Below are 19,075 nucleotides of genomic sequence, written 5' to 3'. Positions count from 1 at the left end.
CCCACCTCGGAGTCAGAGGGTGAAGGGCTCAAGTCCCACTCCAGACAGCTCTGGTGAGTGGAGACTAGAATATGGTCTCTGAACACTGGGCTGACATCCAGCGAGGAACTCATGTCTGGACGGAGTGACCACTGGCTCAGGGGCCTCGGCGAGCGCAGACTGGAGCGCCGGCTGAATACTAGGTTGGCGTTCAGTGGGAGGGCTCGTGTCCGATGGGTGTGGGTGGCCCCCCCACCCCCATTGTAATGGGTGGGTGGGGGTCTTTAGCCTCGGTTGCAGCCCACCTAGGAGAAGATACTCCATGAGGAAGGTAACAGGAAACCACCTCAGCTCCTCTTCCCGAGTAAGTGGCTCAAGAATCTCACGCGAGACTGGAGTTAGGACCTGCCTAGGGCAGAATTCCACGGACAGACACATTCCGCATCTTTGCAACATGCTCAGTATGTTGAGATTACACTGTCTGGACTTCCTCGTTCTTTCCTACTGCTTTACAATTATCCGCCCTTCATTCCCCATTCCTCCGACAAACTACACGCTTTCTAAACCCATGCTGTGTTACCCAATCAATAGTACTTGCACCATATCCCTCTTGCTCTTTAGTATTGAGGATTGCTTGTGCAATGCGTCTTAGCCCTTCAATTATCAGCGCGAGTAAAGATCACACCTTCTTCCTCTCGAGACGCTCCTGCTGATTTCGCTGCATGATTCGCTCTCGTTCCAGTCTCTGCCGCTCCGCTTCTTCCAAAGCTTTTGCCTCCGCCTCTTCTCTCTGAAACACAGATTCAGCATTCGCCTGTCAGCAGAATTTTACAGCCAATACCTCAGAGATCAGCGCAGCCTCAGAGATTAGCGCAGCCTCCGGGATCAGCGCAGCCTCCGGGATCAGCGCAGCCTCTGGGATCAGCGCAGCCACCAGTCTACACGTCACTCCGGGGTCAGTGCAGCCTCAGAGATCAGTGCAGCCTCTGGGATCAGCGCAGCCACCAGTCTACACGTCACTCCGGGATCAGTGCAACCTCCGGGATCAGCGCAGCCACCAGTCTACACGTCACTCCGGGATCAGTGCAACCTCCGGGATCAGCGCAGCCTCCAGTCTACACGTCACTCCAGGATCAGTGCAACCTCCGGGGTCAGTGCAGCCACCAGTCTACACGTCACTCTGGGATCAGCGCAGCCTCCGGGGTCAGTACAGCCACCAGCCTACATGTCACTCCGGGATCAGTGCAACCTCCGGGGTCAGTGCAGCCACCAGTCTACACGTCACTCTGGGATCAGTGCAGCCTCCAGTCTACACGTCACTCCGGGATCAGCGCAGCCTCCAGTCTACACGTCACTCCGGGATCAGTGCAGCCTCCGGGATCAGCGCAGCCTCCAGTGTACACGTCACTCCGGGATCAGTGCAGCCTCCAGTCTACACGTCACTCCGGGATCAGTGCAGCCTCCAGTCTACACGTCACTCCGGGATCCGTGCAGCCTCCAGTCTACACGTCACTCCGGGATCAGTGCAGCCTCCAGTCTACACGTCACTCCAGGATCAGTGCAGCCTCCAGTCTACACGTCACTCCGGGATCAGTGCAACCTCTGGGATCAGTGCAACCACCAGTCTACACGTCACTCCGGGATCAGTGCAGCCTCCAGTCTACACGTCACTCCGGGATCAGTGCAGCCTCCGGGATCAGTGCAGCCTCCAGTCTACACGTCACTCCAGGATCAGTGCAGCCTCCAGTCTGCACGTCACTCCGGGATCAGTGCAACCACCAGTCTACACGTCACTCCAGGATCAGTGCAGCCTCCAGTCTACACGTCACTCCAGGATCAGTGCAGCCTCCAGTCTACACGTCACTCCGGGATCAGTGCAGCCTCCAGTCTACACGTCACTCCGGGATCAGTGCAACCACCAGTCTACACGTCACTCCGGGATCAGTGCAGCCTCCGGGATCAGTGCAGCCTCCAGTCTACACGTCACTCCAGGATCAGTGCAGCCTCCAGTCTACACGTCACTCCGGGATCAGTGCAGCCTCCAGTCTGCACGTCACTCCGGGATCAGTGCAACCACCAGTCTACACGTCACGCCGGGATCAGTGCAGCCTCCAGTCTACACGTCACTCCAGGATCAGTGCAGCCTCCAGTGTACACGTCACTCCGGGATCAGTGCAGCCTCCAGTCTACACGTCACTCCGGGATCAGTGCAGCCTCCGGGATCAGTGCAACCACCAGTCTACACGTCACTCTGGGATCAGCGCAGCCTCCAGTCTACACGTCACTCCGGGATCAGTGCAACCTCCGGGATCAGTGCAGCCTCCAGTTTACACGTCACTCTGGGATCAGTGCAACCTCCGGGATCAGTGCAACCACCAGTCTACACGTCACTCTGGGATCAGTGCAACCTCCGGGATCAGTGCAGCCTCCAGTCTACACGTCATTCCGGGATCAGTGCAGCCACCAGTCTACACGTCACTCTGGGATCAGTGCAGCCTCCAGTCTACACGTCACTCCGGGATCAGTGCAGCCTCCAGTCTACACGTCACTCCGGGATCAGTGCAGCCTCCAGTCTACACGTCACTCCAGGATCAGTGCAGCCTCCAGTCTACACGTCACTCCAGGATCAGTGCAGCCTCCAGTCTACACGTCACTCCGGGATCAGTGCAGCCTCCAGTCTACACGTCACTCCGGGATCAGTGCAGCCTCCAGTCTACACGTCACTCCGGGATCAGTGCAGCCTCCAGTCTACACGTCACTCCGGGATCAGTGCAACCTCTGGGATCATTGCAACCACCAGTCTACACGTCACTCCGGGGTCAGTGCAACCACCAGTCTACACGTCACTCCGGGATCAGTGCAGCCTCCAGTCTACACGTCACTCCGGGATCAGTGCAACCTCCGGGATCAGTGCAGCCACCAGTCTACATGTCACTCCGGGATCAGTGCAGCCACCAGTCTACACGTCACTCCGGGATCAGTGCAACCTCCGGGATCAGTGCAGCCTCCGGTCTACACGTCACTCCGGGATCAGTGCAGCCACCAGTCTACACGTCACTCCGGGATCAGTGCAGCCTCCGGTCTACACGTCACTCCGGGATCAGTGCAGCCACCAGTCTACACGTCACTCCGGGATCAGTGCAGCCACCAGTCTACACGTCACTCCGGGATCAGTGCAGCCTCCAGTCTACACGTCATCAGAACGCTGCAATGTGTAAGTGGTCTTTCCAACACAACACATTTCAGTGTTGATTAAATTTACATTTTATAATCAAATGATTAAAAAAGTGGTCATTTAAAAAAAGGGTAAAGCACGCCATTAAACCAAACACTTGACAGGACTGAATACCACACTTGCTAATATACACCCCCGTGGAAAGCTGAAATTCCCCAGGGTATATAGATGCTTTATGGGCACACAATTTACAATATTCTACAAATCTTGGGTAAGCTATTCCACAGCAGTTACTCCAGCTGGGACCCATTCGACAGGCAGGGAATGCAGTCGATCAAACTACTTACTATTTAGCAGATAGGTTACAATGGCAACCAAGAGCTGCTCTGTGCGTGTTTTTTACATCGCCCAGAATTAGCCCAGGAAGTGCGGATTGCCCTAATTCTAGCCCTTTAATCCAGGACTCACTCCCATCCAGCCAACAGCAGAGAACAATATCCTTCGTGCAGCTCACGTGCCAGCTGGTATTGGAGATTCATCACCATCGCTTCGCTACAGGAAACAGCCGAGAGAGTTTCCTGAAATACTCTGACCTCTTAATTCAGAACAGTTTCTCACTCGGAGAGGGGAACAATGACTGTGTGAAATTCTGTCTTAATCTTGGGGTGTAGACAGATGACTATTCTATTCTCAACCCAGCTGTGGTAAGGACTGCCATTCGGGTATTGTGGTACACTTGACACGCGAGTGTCGCGCGCACATGGACAAAGATACTGGACTCGGGCAGTGCTGCATTCCCAAGTGGGAAATGCACTGGTTGAGAAACCAGGTTGTGCCAGTTTACTCATATACCAACCAGGCAGGTTTTATAGTACTTGCCACAGAAAACCACACCCATATCCTACGTGTCCATGAGTATGTAGGCAATGCCTCTGACCCGCCTCAGATGTTTAAACTGGAAATCAATCGCTTGCTTTCAGACAAGAATGGACGATAACTATTGGCAGGTTAAGTTGAACTAACAAGAGCACATCTGGTAACAGATTGCAGCCATGTGCAGTAATACTCTTTAGTGAAAGATGGACCAGACATTGCTCTGCTCAAAAGCCCACAGGCAATTGCCTTGTTCCCAGTCGAGCTCAGCAGGATGCAGAGTACGTCCAAATAATCTCCCCATAACTGCTGTGTGGAAAAAGTTCTTTTAAATGCAAAAAATTACATCTATAAGAACAAGTACATTTTTAGTGCAATAAATGCACTATTTCAGGACCTGCATGTTTTAAAAAGTGAAATGGTTTGGTGTGGTACATATTCAGGGCCTCCTTTTAAAAAAAAGTCCTCACCATCTACTGCGAGGGAATCACTGGTGAGCTTTGGTTTATAATCCATCTCAGTCCCACACGGTCACACCGATAGATAGCCAGCTCACTTAATAGCAACAAGAATCTCTCTCTCTGACTCTTACTGAGTCCACAGCAATCAAAATATTTCACTTGTTTTTAAGGGGCGCGGGCAGGAGGGTGGCTGTCCCTGAGAGGGGGCAGTGGAAGCAGATTCAATAGGAACTTTCAAAAAGGAATTGGATAAATACTTGATGGGGAAAAAATACAGGGCTGTGGGGAAAGAGCAAGTGGGGGGTGGGAAAGAGTGGGGCTAATTGGAGCGCTCTTTCAAAGAGCTGGCCCAGGCATGATGGGCCGAATGGCCTGCTTCTGTGCTGTAAGATTCGACGATTCCAGGTAACTCGGGATAGGTTTTCGCACATCTATCTTGTATATTGCATGTGTAAAAAGTCTTGCATCTGGCACACACCCGCCATACTCTGCTACAGAGGCAAACCAATCCTTCAATTTAATTTTCAAAATAAAAGTCAGGCATTTCCCGTTTTTCCTGACCTGCAGGGGAATTACAACCAGCTGTCAGTCTACAGAGCAAATGGCCTTCTCCTTGCCCTCAGAATGGGCCTATTTACAATAATATTTTGATGCCTCCGGGGAGAAGCAGCAGAACGATGCGCTGCGGATTGCACAGTAAATACAACTTGTGCTGCTTTACACAGCAGATCGTCAGTGACTGCAAACATCAAGGGGAATCTGTTCATCGTTCAATAAACTGAGTTGAAAACATGCTTGCTTGGCCAAAAGAACCGAGGACGGCTTGGATTAAAAAATACATGTTGCAGCAGGCTGTTAACCCAAGAAAGTAACAAGATTTCCTGCATGAGGCGCAAGCAAGGCCACTTTCAAAAAGGAGCACCCTACAACAAACAAAGAACCTGCAACAGGAAACCAGCTTTGGTGTCATAATTAGGGCACAAAGGGAAAGACTCTTTACATACACAAGCGTTCTGTCAGGCCTTTAGGCTTTCCAAGTGATGTTTAAGAATATACCCATACAAAGCGGAGTTTCTTTGCAAACAGCATGAACTCTGACCTGGAGCTGGAGCTCTGCAAGATGTTCTTGCTCCTCTTGCTCTCTGTAAACCCTTTCCTCTTCAGCTTTTCTTTGATTCTCTTCTTCTGCAAGTTTTCTCTCCTCTTCTTGCACACGGGCTACTTCTTCCCTGCGAACGCTCTCTTCAGCTTCCTTCTTTTTTAGCTCTTCTTTCCTGCACCTTAAAAATATAACAGCGCAATCCTCTGTGATGAGCGTTAAAATACCGCGTTTCCTCCGTCTCAAATATAAAAAGGCTCTCGGAAAAGGCATCCCTTCCCCCAATTCATAGAATCTCAGAAAATACAGCACAGGAGGCCGCCATTCAGCCCATCACCCTGTGCCAATGCTAGCTCTTCAACTGGACCTATCTACTCCAATCCCCTTTCCCTACATCCTTTCATATTCTTCCCTTTCAAATACTTATTCAAGTCCTCTTTAAAAGGCTGGAGTCAGCCATACTAACCACTTGGGGCAAAGCATTCCACGTTCTAATCACTCTGAAATCTTTGCTTCTAACTTCCCCCTTCATTCTTCTCCTGATTTCATTCCCAGCTGTTCCCTGTAACCTGATGTGATGGGAAATGCATTAATCTCATCAGATATGCAAATCTAAAACTAAACCGCTGAAACAAAACAATTCCAGTTGCCTGACTGCATGGCTTGAATCTAAAACACAAGGTCTGCCTGCAAGTGCTGCACTTACAAATAAATGCCTGTCTGTGAACTGCAGGCTACAGTTTCTGTGCCACTTACTTCTCAGCTTCTTCTGACTGGAATCTCTCCTGCTCCTCACGCTCCTTCTGCTCACGTGCAAGACGCCGGTTCTCAGCCAAGATTTTAGCAGCTTCTTCAGCAGATGTGGTCCCTGCAATATTGTTAATAGTAAGTTAGAGTACCGGCAGCAAGTGAGGGGTTGATAGCAAATGAAGCTAAGTACAAGTTGTAAATATTACTAAGCACTGAGTAAGCTTAATGTGTTTTATAGTGCGAATAATACAAACTAATAACTTCAAGGTGAAGCTTATTTCCATAATGCTTTTTAAAAAGTTTTTTTTAGGCATTTTATACAAACAGTGACTTTGCAACTGTAAAACTCTGCCATGGAAAAGTTCACTTTTATTGCAATTCAAGCGTAAATCCAGAGCTCCTGACAAGCACCCTTTCAATCTTGAAACACCTTTTATAGCAATCTCGACAGAAATGGCACAGTACGTTTGGAACGCTATGAACCTTCAGCTCACATTTTTTGAAAATCATTCCATCCCACCAGCTGGTAAACGTATGCGGCAGTGGGATGTACAGGCTGTAATGTTGTGGGTATCCATTCAGTGCAGAAGTGCTCGATTTGATTTCGCAATTGCTTACCCCTGGATAGGGAGGTTGAAACATGGACTTTCCACTCTTAGCTCCTAGGCTGGGTTGGAATAAAAGCCTCCTCTCTGATGGCCGCCGGTGAATCCTCAGCTCTGTTCTGGGTGCCCATGAATTTGGCATTAGGTTTCTGACCTGCCAGAGATGGCTCGTGTGGCAAATGATGTTTTTCTGAGCTTCAGCTTGAAGTTGCTTACTGGGCCAGCATGTGTGGCCTGGGGAGGGGGCGTTACGCTCAGAGTGGACTGGATGTTGACACAGTATATTAAGGGCAAGAGGATAACCAGGGAAAGGGTAGGGCCCATTAGGGACCAAAGTGGCAAGCTGTGTGTAGAGCCAGATGAAGTAGGTGGGGTTTTAAATGAATTTTTTGCCTCAGTGTTCACTATGGAGAAAGACGATGTAGACATAGAAGTCGGGCAAGGGGACTGTGACATACTTGAACATATTAGCATCGAGAGGGAGGCGGTACTAGCGGTTTTAGCAGGCCAAAAAGTGGATAAATCCCCAGGCCCGGACGAGATGTATCCCAGGCTGTTGTGTGAGGCAAAGGAGGAGATTGCAGGGGCTCTGACACAAATTTTCAGAACCTCTCTGGCCACAGGGGATGTACCAGAGGACTGGAGAAACATAGAAACATAGAGATAGGAACAGGAGTAGGCCATTCGGCCCTTCGAGCCTGCTCCGCCATTCAATGAGATCATGGCTGATCTTCGTCTGAGATCATAGCTGATCTTACCAGTTCAGTACCCCGTCCCCGCCTTTTCTCCGTAACCCTTAATCCCCTTAGCCTTCAGAAATATATCCAATTCTCTCTTGAAAATATTTATTGAATTAGCCTTCACAGCCCTCTGTGGCAGGGAATTCCACAGGCTCACCACTCTTTGAGTGAAGAAATTCTTCCTCATCTCTGTTTTAAATGATTTGCCCGCTATTTTTAGACTGTGGCCCCTGGTTCTGTGCTCCCCGGCCATTGGAAACATTCTCTCTGAATTCAGCCTGTCCAGGCCTGCCATAATTTTATATGTTTCGATGAGATCCCCTCTCAATCTTCTAAACTCCAGTGAGTACAAGCCCAAACTATTTAATCTCTCTTCGTAGGTCATTCCCGCCATTCCAGGTATCAGCCTGGTGAATCGCCGTTGCACTCTTTCCATGGCAAGAACATCCTTCCGCAGATGGGGCGACCAAAACTGTACACAATACTCCAGATGCGGTCTCACCAGCACCTTGTACAGCTGTAGTAAGGTATCACTATTCCTATACTCGAACCCCCTTGATATGAAGGCCAACATACCATTTGCCTTCTTAATCGCCTGTTGCACCTGCATGCTCTCCTTCAGTGACTGGTGCACAAGAACACCCAGGTCCCTCTGCACTTCCCCATCTCCCAATCTATTGCCATTTAGATAATAATCTACCCTCCTGTTTTTACCCCCAAAGTGGATAACCTCGCATTTATCCACATTATAGTGCATCTGCCACGTATCCGCCCATTCCCCCAACCTGTCCAAATCGCACTGTAGCCTCCTGACATCCTCATCAGAGCCCACCCCTCCTCCTAGTTTAGTGTCGTCAGCGAATTTGGAAATATTGCATCCAATTCCCTGATCCAGATCATTTATATATATTGTGAACAGCTGGGGTCCCAGGACAGATCCTTGCGGCACCCCGCTGGTCACTGCCTGCCACTCCGAAAACGAGCCGTTTATTCCAACTCTCTGTTTTCTATCCGCCAGCCAGTTCTCTATCCACGTTAATACTTTGCCCCCAATCCCATGAGCCTTAATTTTGCATGATAATCTTTTGTGTGGAACCTTATCGAAGGCTTTCTGGAAGTCAAGGTACACCACATCCACTGGCTCTCCCCCATCTATTTGACCAGTTACTTCCTCAAAAAATTCCAGCAGATTAGTCTGTGGTAAACCACGTTCACTATCGTATCACTGTTAGTAGTTAGCACTGTTCACCACTGTTCGTTATAACTGTATCACTGACCACTATTGTATCACGGTACGAGGTCGCCTCTTGCCACACTGCTATACCTGGGATGACCACTGCCGACTCCGCCTTGGCTCCACCCACCAGGCCAGGTATAAAGGTGAGCGACTGGCTGGTATTCCTCCTGCTTGGATCGGATCACCCACGAGAGTGGGCTGTTATTTAGTCAATAAAAACCTTTAGTCACCTTCGTAACTCTTCGCCTTTTATTGGAGGAATTGATAGGTATATCAATTTTATTGACTAAATTTAATGATGTCCGACAACGAGTCACAACCGGCGGAGGAGCCACCAGCGCAGCTCCCAGGAGCACAGCCACACCAGCCAGCTTGGCTGCGAGCCCTCAGACCGCCGTACCTGGACCTGAACCCACGAGCAGCAAACTCAGCCGCAGACTTTAAACACTGGCTGGTCTGCTTCGAATCATACCTGAGAGAATCCAGCGTCCCTCAGGCATCCAAACTAAGTGTCCTGCAGGCACAACTGAGCCCGAGAGTATACACTCTCATCGAGGACATGACTACCTACGAGACCGCCATCAACCTGCTGAAACAGAAGTACCGGACCCCGGTAAACTACATGTACGCTAGGCACCTCCTAAGATCACGGCCGCAACAGCCAGGAGAATCAGTAGCCGAATTCTCACAGGCGCTATATGCACTCGCCAGGAACTGTGACTTTAAATCGGTGTCGGCAGCCGAAAATACTGAAGATAATATCCGCGACGCATTCCTGAAAGGCCTACGGTCCGAGTACTCACGGCAAAGACTGCTGGAAGCTAAAGACCTCAGCATGGAAAAAGCTGAAGCCCTCGCTATCTCCCTGGAAGTGGCCCACCAAGATCAGGAAGCATTCACCAGGTACTGCTCGCGACCCTGGGACTCGGGCCCGACCCCTACCACAGCACCCTTCCCAGCGCCGCCCCCGGGACCTACCTCTGCGTCGGCGTCCCGGACCCGACCGGCCCCGCCACCCCCGGCACTGGCCCCGACATCGGGCATCCGCGATCGGGCCGCCGGCTGTTTTTTTTGTGGCCAGGAGAAGCACCCGAGGTCGCGCTGCCCAGCCAAGAACTCCATATGTAAAACCTGCCTGAAGAAAGGCCACTTCTCCAAGGCCTGCAGGAGCGGATCCTCAGAGGCCAGCAGTGCCGCATGCGAACTATGGGGGCGGCCATCTTTGTTTAGGGCAACTGAGGCCAGCATCCCCACACATGAGTCATGGGGGCGGCCATCTTTGATTAAGGCAACCGACCCCAATAGTGCCTCATGGGGCCCTACCTCGTGGGAGACGCCATTTTACTCACCACGCCCGACCGCCTCGCCCGCAGATGACAACGACTCGCTCAGCTACACACTAGCTTCCGTCACCCTGGACCAAGCCCGCCCGCACCATCTGTCCAAGTCAATGATGGACATCAAAGTGAACGGCCACGCCACGACCTGCCTGTTCGACAGCGGAAGCACGGAGAGCTTCATCCACCCAGACACGGTGAGCCACTACTCCCTCTCTGTCCTACCAACGCGCAGCCGAATCTCGATGGCATCGAGGTCCCACGCCACGGACATCAGCGGCTACTGTGTCGTGACCCTGTCGGTTAAGGGCACGGAGTATAAAAACTTTAAACTCCTCGTCCTCCCCCATCTCTGCGCTGCCGTCCTACTAGGGCTGGACTTCCAATCCCACCTCCAAAGCGTAACCCTAGCATACGGTGGACCCCTCCCCCCACTCACAGTCAACAACCAGCAAACGTTAAACCGCCCACCGCGTAACACCTGCAGCCTCTCCACCCTCAAGGTCCCGCCACCCTCTCTGTTTGCTAACCTTACCCCTGACTGCAAACCCGTCGCTACCAAAAGCAGGCGGTATAGCGCCGGGGACAGAGCCTTCATTAGCTCTGAGGTGCGGCGCCTCCTGAAAGAGGGCATTATCGAGGGGAGCAGCAGCCCCTGGCGTGCCCAGGTCGTAGTCGTAAAGACCGGCGATAAAAACCGCCTGGTCATCGACTACAGCCAGACCATAAACAGATATACCCAGCTGGACGCATACCCCCTCCCCCGCATATCTGACATGGTCAATCAGATTGCACAGTATAAAGTATTCTCGACCATCGACCTGAAGTCGGCCTACCACCAACTCCCTATCCACCCTGAGGACCGCCAGTATACCGCCTTCGAGGCGAATGGGCGCCTATACCACTTCCTTAGGGTCCCCTTCGGTGTCACTAATGGGGTCTCGGTCTTCCAAAGGGAGATGGACCAGATGGTTGACCAGAACGAACTGCAGGCTACATTCCCCTACCTAGATAACGTCACTATCTGCGGCCGCGACCAGCAGGAACATGACGCGAATCTGGAGAAATTCCTCCGTACGGCCCAACGGCTGAACCTCACCTACAATAAGGAGAAATGCGTGTTTAACACCACGCGCCTTGCCATCCTCGGCTGCGTAGTGGAGAACGGAATCATCGGCCCCGACCCAGAAAGAATGCGCCCCCTCATGGAACTACCCCTCCCCCACTGCCCTAAAGCACTTAGGAGAACCCTGGGGCTTTTCGCCTACTATGCCCAATGGGTACCCAATTACGCGGACAAAGCCAGACCCCTCCTGAAAGCCACTTCCTTCCCCCTCACGGAGGAGGCGTGCGCGGCCTTCTCCCTCATTAAGGGAGACATAGCCAAGGCCACGATGCACGCAGTGGACGAGTCCATCCCCTTTCAGGTGGAGAGCGACGCATCCGACTTCGCCTTAGCCGCCACCCTAAACCAGGAGGGGAGGCCAGTGGCCTTCTTCTCAAGGACCCTACAGGGCCCCGAGATCCGACATTCGTCGGTCGAGAAAGAGGCCCAGGCGATCGTGGAGGCAGTACGGCGCTGGAGGCACTACCTGGCAGGCAAACGATTTACCCTCCTCACCGACCAGCGTTCGGTGGCTTTCATGTTTAATAACAAGCTGAAGGGCAAAATCAAGAATGACAAGATTTTGAGATGGAGAATCGAGCTCTCCACCTACGATTATGAGATCTTGTACCGGCCAGGCAAGCTGAACGAATCCCCTGATGCCCTTTCACGAATGACATGCGCCAGCGCGCATATCGATAGGCTTCAGACCCTCCACGACCAGCTCTGCCACCCCGGAGTCACCAGACTCTACCATTTCATTAAGGCCCGCAACCTGACCTACTCCATCGAGGAGGTCAGGACCATGACCAGGAACTGCCAGACCTGTGCGGAGTGCAAACCGCACTTCTATAGGCCGGACCGAGCAAGCCTGATCAAGGCCACCCGCCCCTTCGAGCGCCTGAGCATCGACTTTAAGGGGCCCCTCCCGTCCTCTGACCGTAATGTGTACTTCCTCAACATCGTTGATGAGTACTCCCGTTTCCCCTTTGCCTTCCCCTGCCCCGACATGACCAGTAGCACGGTCATTAAGTGCCTGAATGCCCTCTTCGCCTTGTTCGGGTTCCCGAACTATATACACAGCGACCGGGGCTCCTCCTTCATGAGCGAGGAACTCCGGCAATTCCTCCTAGAGAGAGGTATTGCAGCAAGCAGGACCACCAGCTACAACCCCAGAGGTAACGGTCAGGTGGAAAGAGAGAACGCGACGGTATGGAAGGCCGTCCTCTTAGCCTTAAAGTCTAAGGGCCTCCCAACCTCCCGCTGGCAAGAAGTCCTCCCGACAGCGCTGCACTCCATCCGGTCATTACTTTGCACGGCCACTAACACCACCCCCCATGAACGAATGTTCGTTTTCCCCAGGAAGTCGACTACGGGAACCACTCTACCAACCTGGCTGACCGCCCCGGGGCCGGTCTGGCTGCGGAAACACGTGAGGACCCATAAAACGGACCCCCTGGTCGAGAGGGTGAACCTCCTGCACGCCAACCCCCAGTACGCCTACGTGGCGTACCCAGACGGGCGGGAGGACACTGTCTCCCTACGAGACCTCGCACCCTCAGCCGATCCGGAAACACTGCCACCACCCCCCCCAACCTCAGTCCAGGTAGACGGCATGCCGGAACCCCACGAGCCCTCGCCGACCACGCAAACACCAGCATCAACACCGGATAAGGCACCAGCACCGGATAAGGCAACACCACCGCTGCGGCGATCGGAGAGGCTTACGAAGCCTCCGGACAGACTGACCTACCAGAATTGGTAGTACACTTCACCCCGCCGGACTTAATTCTAAACAAGGGGTGAATGTGGTAAACCACGTTCACTATCGTATCACTGTTAGTAGTTAGCACTGTTCACCACTGTTCGTTATAACTGTATCACTGACCACTATTGTATCACGGTACGAGGTCGCCTCTTGCCACACTGCTATACCTGGGATGACCACTGCCGACTCCGCCTTGGCTCCACCCACCAGGCCAGGTATAAAGGTGAGCGACTGGCTGGTATTCCTCCTGCTTGGATCGGATCACCCACGAGAGTGGGCTGTTATTTAGTCAATAAAAACCTTTAGTCACCTTCGTAACTCTTCGCCTTTTATTGGAGGAATTGATAGGTATATCATAGTCAAACACGATTTACCCTTTGTAAATCCATGTTGACTCTGTCCGATCCTTTCCCCATTTGTCAAGTGCTCCGCTATTTTATCCTTAATAATGGACTCTAGCATTTTGCCCACAACCGATGTAAGGCTTACTGGTCTATAATTCCCTGCTTTCTCTCTACCCCCCTTTTTAAATATTGGGGTAACATTAGCTAACAGGCTTTTGTGACTGGAAGCCTGTGTCCAGTGGGGTACCTCAGGGATCGGTGCTGGGTCCCTTGCTGTTTGTGATCTACATTAATGATTTGGATGAGAATGTAAAGGGTATGATCAGTAAGTTCGCGGATGACACGAAAATTGGTGGGGTGGTAAATTGCGAGGAGGAAAGCCTCAGGCTACAGGACAATATTAACGGGTTGGTCAGATGGGCGGAAAAGTGGCAAATGGAATTTAACCCTGAAAAGTGCGAGGTGATGCATTTTGGACGGACAAATAAGGCAAGGGAATACACAATGAGTGGTAGGACCCTAGGAAGTACAGAGGGACCTTGGTGTACATGTACATAGATCCCTGAAGGCAGCGGAACAGGTAGATAAGGTGGTTAAAAAGGCTTATGGGATACTTATATTCTATGCCTCTGCTAATGAAGGCAAGAGCAGGGAGGTTATGATGGAGCTGTACAAAACGCTGGTGAGGCCACAGCTGGAGTACTGTGTGCAGTTCTGGTCGCCTCACTATAGGAAGGATGTGATTGCTTTGGAGAGGGTGCAGAGAAGATTCACCAGGATGTTACCTGGGATGGAGCGCCTCAGCTATGAAGAGAGACTGGACAGGCTGGGGTTGTTTTCCTTGGAGCAAAGAAGGCTGAGGGGGGACCTGATTGAGGTGTACAAAATGATGAGGGGCATAGATAGGGTAGATAAAGAGGAACTTTTCCCCTTAGTAGGGGGGTCAATAACAAGGGGGCACAGATTCAGGGTAAGGGGCAGGAGATTTAGGGGGGATTTGAGGAGGAGCATTTTCACCCAGAGGGTGGTTGGAAGCTGGAACTCACTGCCTGAAAGGGTGGTAGAGGCAGGAACCCTCACAACATTCAAGAAGCATTTGGATGAGCACTTGAAATGCCATTGCATACAAGGCTATGGACCAAATGCTGGAAAATGGGATTAGACTGGACAGGGAGGGATGGGCGGCGCAGACACGATGGGCCGAAGGGCCTCTTTCTGTGCTGTAAAAACTCTATGACTCTAAGGTGCAAAGGTTATTTATTTTGCCAACACCAACATCCTTCACACCAATGAGCACGCAGAAAGAAAACCTTTCAAAAAGTACTGCGCCAAAGGAAGGAAAAGGGTAAAGGAAAAGTATGAGAGATCTCAATGCAAGAGGTTGGTATTCGACCCACTGCAATTATCTACTCAAACTGTGGGGGAAGATAAGAATTTTTTTCCAAATGCAGCGACTTGTTACAATCTGGAATGCGCTGCCTGAAAGGGCGGTGGAAGCAGATTCAATAATAACTTTCAAAGGGAATTGGATAAATACTTGAAAAGGAAAAAAAATACAGGGCTCTGGGGAAAGAGCAGGGGAGTGGGACTAATTGGAGAGCTCGTTCAAAGAGCCGGCACAGGCACGATGGGCCGAATGGTCTCCTTCTGTGGCATATAATTCTATACTCTCAAAATGTATTTCCAACAATGAGGTGGGGAGGGGGATAAGTAGCACCGAACAGGGTAAGCTCGCTGAGTTAACAGACAGAATAATGTGCCTTAAAGCCATGGTTCCTAGCTGGTCAGACGATCGTGTGATCAGGTGTTTACAGATCGATTTATATCCCGTTTGTAGACTCAGATCAATGATTGAAGAATTAAAGGTGAAACTAATTCTAAACTTCACAGCAAGTGTGTGGAAGATAAAGCAAGCAGCACGGCCGCTCTTGGTTGGTTTATCAGATTTTACACGGAGATTGGAGAAATGCACAGGTTTTAACCCAAAATCAGAAAGTGGACAAAAGTTGAGTAATAAAAAAAATTGCATCACACAAAATGACATTATTGTTTGCTAGCGTATCAATACAGAGATATTCATTGTCTGGCATTTTGTTGTAAACTCGAGGGTTTTGACTGTGAAAAGAGCCTGTGGGGGATGATGAGGACATTGAAAGGTGGATTCCAGAGCACAGCCTGCGGCTATATACAGCCAGGCAGTGCAGGCCTATCAAAGGAATGAGCTTAACAAAACCACACACTTCCTGCAGCCATGTTCTCATCTTTCTGTGTCAGCTTAAACGGTGTAAAATCTGGTTCAGGAAAGTCTGAGGAGGTGCTCACTGCTGCTGGTCCTAGCAGGGTTAGCACCTGCAGAACTCATTGCTCACAGCCGCTCCAGCCTGCCAACAGCTTAATGCTGCCGAGCTGAAAGTCTAAAAATATAACGTGGGGCCTTACACAGCTTCATCGCCAACCTCCTGTGTAATGGACAGTCTGGCAACTTGCCTAAACGACGAGTCTTTCCGTCGGGAGCCACTACGCTTTCCGATTTGATTTAAAATTTTTTTGGCATGTCCAGTATTTTCTAAAAGGTTCTTTTTTTCCTTTATTAAATCTCCAGCTGAGAGCTTTGTAGTGATTCTAAGACACTTCGAGGTTTTCCATTTCAACACAAGAAAGCGCGAGACGTGAATAAGCTGTTTGGCCCATTAGCCTGATCCAGTTGTACAGTCTGTCCCAGCAAGGATATTCTCTCAGTTTAATCTCTGGAGAAAGGTTCGGTATAAATACTCCCTGATCTCCAAAATGTAATCAACTGTAAGTCCAAATTATTTATCCATCTGCACATATGGACTGTAACTCTGCCATTCCTTGCAGGCTATGACCACAGAAGCGTGTTAACGCAGCAGTTCACCATCCTAGTCTACAACTATCCTCTTGACCTTCAGGCTCCCATTCAGAAGAGCCTGGAGCACCTTGGCTGGGAGTCGGTCCCAACGTATCTACGACTTCAGTGGGCGCCAATTCTAATCTTGCTCATTTCAAACCGCTGTACTCTGATCTCAATTTCAACATTCTCATCAAATAGCCTGCTTACATCTACAATGTCTCTCGTCATTTCAAAGACCAGGATTACCGTCTCCTCCAGCTCAAATTCAGCTCTTCGTAATTAAATCTTAAGTCTCAGAATTATCCTGGTTGCTCTTCTTTGAACTCTCCTGAACACATCGATGATATTTTGCAAGCAGGGTGCAAAAATTCACACGCAGCAATCCAAATGTGGCCCCATCGCTGACCCACAGTAACTTGGGTTGAATGGAAATTTTCAGCGAAACATGAATAATGACCATAAATTCTCTTCCATTTCTCCCTTCGTCAATGGCCTTTCATCATGTGCATGTTCACAGCTCCCTCTACCAACATGCATCTTCGACATCATTCCTTAGCCATCTGGTTAAATGGCCGATGCCTCAGGGATGCTCACCTCCTGTTTATCAGTCACCTGGTTACATAATTTTTACAAGTTGTTGTTCTCGGGATGTGGGTGATGCGTCCGGAGAAGGTGGCGGGGGCTTGCTCCTTGAACCACTGCAGCCCTCGTGGTGATGGTGGTATGGAAGGATTCCAGGATACTGACCCAACGACAATGGACAACTGTACATGTCCACGTCAGCCACAGAAGCTGTGCTAGCGTGCATCTGATGAAAGCGCCATCCAGACTGAATTTGCCAGTGTAAATAGGGTTGAAGGGGATTTCAGACTGGACAAGACAGCGATGCAGGACCCAAGGCTTTCTTTTCAAATGCTTCCTCAGCTGATCCTGGCTGTGTTTTCCTCTACACATTCTTATACCTACACCTCTCTTGTACATCCCTGATTTCCTTCGTCCCACCATTGGCGGCCGTGCCTTCAGCTGCCTGGGCCCCAAGCTCTGGAATTCCCTCCCTAAACCACGCCGCCTCTCTACCTCTCTTAAGATGTTCTTTAAAACCTCCCTCTCTGACCAAGCTTTTGGTCACCTGTCCTAATATCTGTGTGTGGCTCGGTGTCAAATTCTGTCTGAACACCGTGGGACATTTTGCTATGTTAAAGGCGCTATATAAATGCAAGTTGTTAGTACTTGGATATTCTCATAAGGACAATATGTGGTGATTCTCCAAGTCATATTCGAGAGGTGCAATTATTATCGACAGAAACATGTTACTGCTTCCTTTAAAGTCTGAAGCCCTCAGGTCAGACCTTACCTGGTTTCTGCTCAGAATCTTTGGTTTTGGTAGACACTGTTGCCGAGGGCTCTTTTTCCGACTTCTGCACGATTTCGTGCTCCGGACCCGCAGCTTCCGGTTTCGGTTTCCCCTCCTTCTCGCTTTTCTTTTTGGTTGCACTCACACCAGTGGAAGCGAGTGGGAGTTGATGGACGGGCAGAGGCTTATGGACGAGCGTAGGGGATGGAGGGTGCTGCTTGAATGTGCTGGGAGAAGGAGGACGGCTCTTTGGACTCGATCTAACATTCAAATAAAATCACCGTCAGTTAAGATCTGAAACCTGCACTGAACATTTTCTGAAAATAGTGTCACCGTTATTAAACAAAATTAGGGCTCATGGGATTGGGGGTAATATACTAGCATGGACTGAGGATTGGTTAATGGACAGAAAACAGAGCGTAGGAATAAACGAGTCATTTTCGGGTTGGCAGGCCAATTTAGGACTGAGCTGAGAAGAAATTTCTTCACTCAGAGGGTGGCGAATCTTTGGAATTCTCTACCCCAGAGGGCTGTGGAGGCTCAGTCGTTGAGTATATTCAAGACAGAGATCGATAGATTTTTGGATATTAAGTGAATCAAGGGATATGGGGATAGAGCAGGAAAGTGGAGATGAGGTAGAAGATCAGCCATGATCTTATTGAATGGCGGAGCAGGCTCAAGGGGCCGAATGACCTTCTCCTGCTCCTATTTCTTATGTTAAATCACAGAAAACATTCACAATTTAACAACAGGAAGCAGCAGCTCTCAAAACTGTTTAGCTGGGTTTATGTTCCTTTTTTTTATTAAGTTGTACAACACGTTCCATCCCAGAAGAACCAAAGCACCTCAACCACAAAGACTAGCTGCATGTTCCTTCCTAAAGGGGAAAAGCTCAGCAGCGCCATTGAACATTCGGAGTTGCAATGTGATGATCATGGCCCAGGTTCTATTCAATTTGAGTCAATGCATAGGAGATGTTGCATAGATTTTATCCCCAACCTCCCATGCGGCTTTAGGTGCTGAGTAGCAGCTAGGTATTAAGCAGTCGGTGACCAATACCCAATGCTCTAAATCTAAGTGACATTACCTGATTTCAATTTTCTAAGCCCCATCGACCTGCAGTTGGTTAATCTCCACGCATGTCACACTTTACCCAGTAAACCGACTGAGCTTCAGCATCAGCAGCACATTAGGGAGCGGAGATCGACAGGGTTAGCTAAAACCCAGGCATTAAACAGCTTTTGCACAACAGCCACAAATCACCAAGATCAGAAAACTGGTGTCAACTGATCAGACTTTGAATATCAGGTGTTACAAGCATTGGCTCCAATACAGGTGGGAAGAGAGTTTGGGATGGGGGTGGTGGGTGGGGAGAA

General features: G+C 50.3%; 1 protein-coding gene across 10 annotated transcripts in view; it reads right to left on the bottom strand.

The window, feature by feature from the left end:
* Nucleotides 1–19,075, bottom strand: part of map7d3 (MAP7 domain containing 3) — a 104,538-nt gene that overhangs the window by 18,755 nt on the left and 66,708 nt on the right. For 9 of the 10 annotated variants that reach the window (XM_086002313.1, XM_086002310.1, XM_086002322.1 and 6 more), the window contains 4 exons: nucleotides 17,700–17,959; nucleotides 6,344–6,455; nucleotides 5,588–5,768; nucleotides 665–769 (listed from right to left, as the gene is read on the bottom strand). In XM_086002313.1, coding sequence (XP_085858439.1) covers nucleotides 665–769; nucleotides 5,588–5,768; nucleotides 6,344–6,455; nucleotides 17,700–17,959 — 658 coding nt within the window. The remainder of the gene's footprint in view (nucleotides 1–664; nucleotides 770–5,587; nucleotides 5,769–6,343; nucleotides 6,456–17,699; nucleotides 17,960–19,075) is intronic. The other variant, XM_086002346.1, reaches the window with a different exon arrangement.

The sequence above is a fragment of the Somniosus microcephalus genome, chromosome 1 (genome assembly GCF_052327205.1).
Source record: "Somniosus microcephalus isolate GS21.2 chromosome 1, FLI_Smic_1.0, whole genome shotgun sequence".
NCBI lineage: Eukaryota > Metazoa > Chordata > Chondrichthyes > Squaliformes > Somniosidae > Somniosus > Somniosus microcephalus.
The sequence above is the reverse complement of the archived record's forward strand: the minus strand, read 5'-3'. Positions and strand labels throughout refer to the sequence as shown.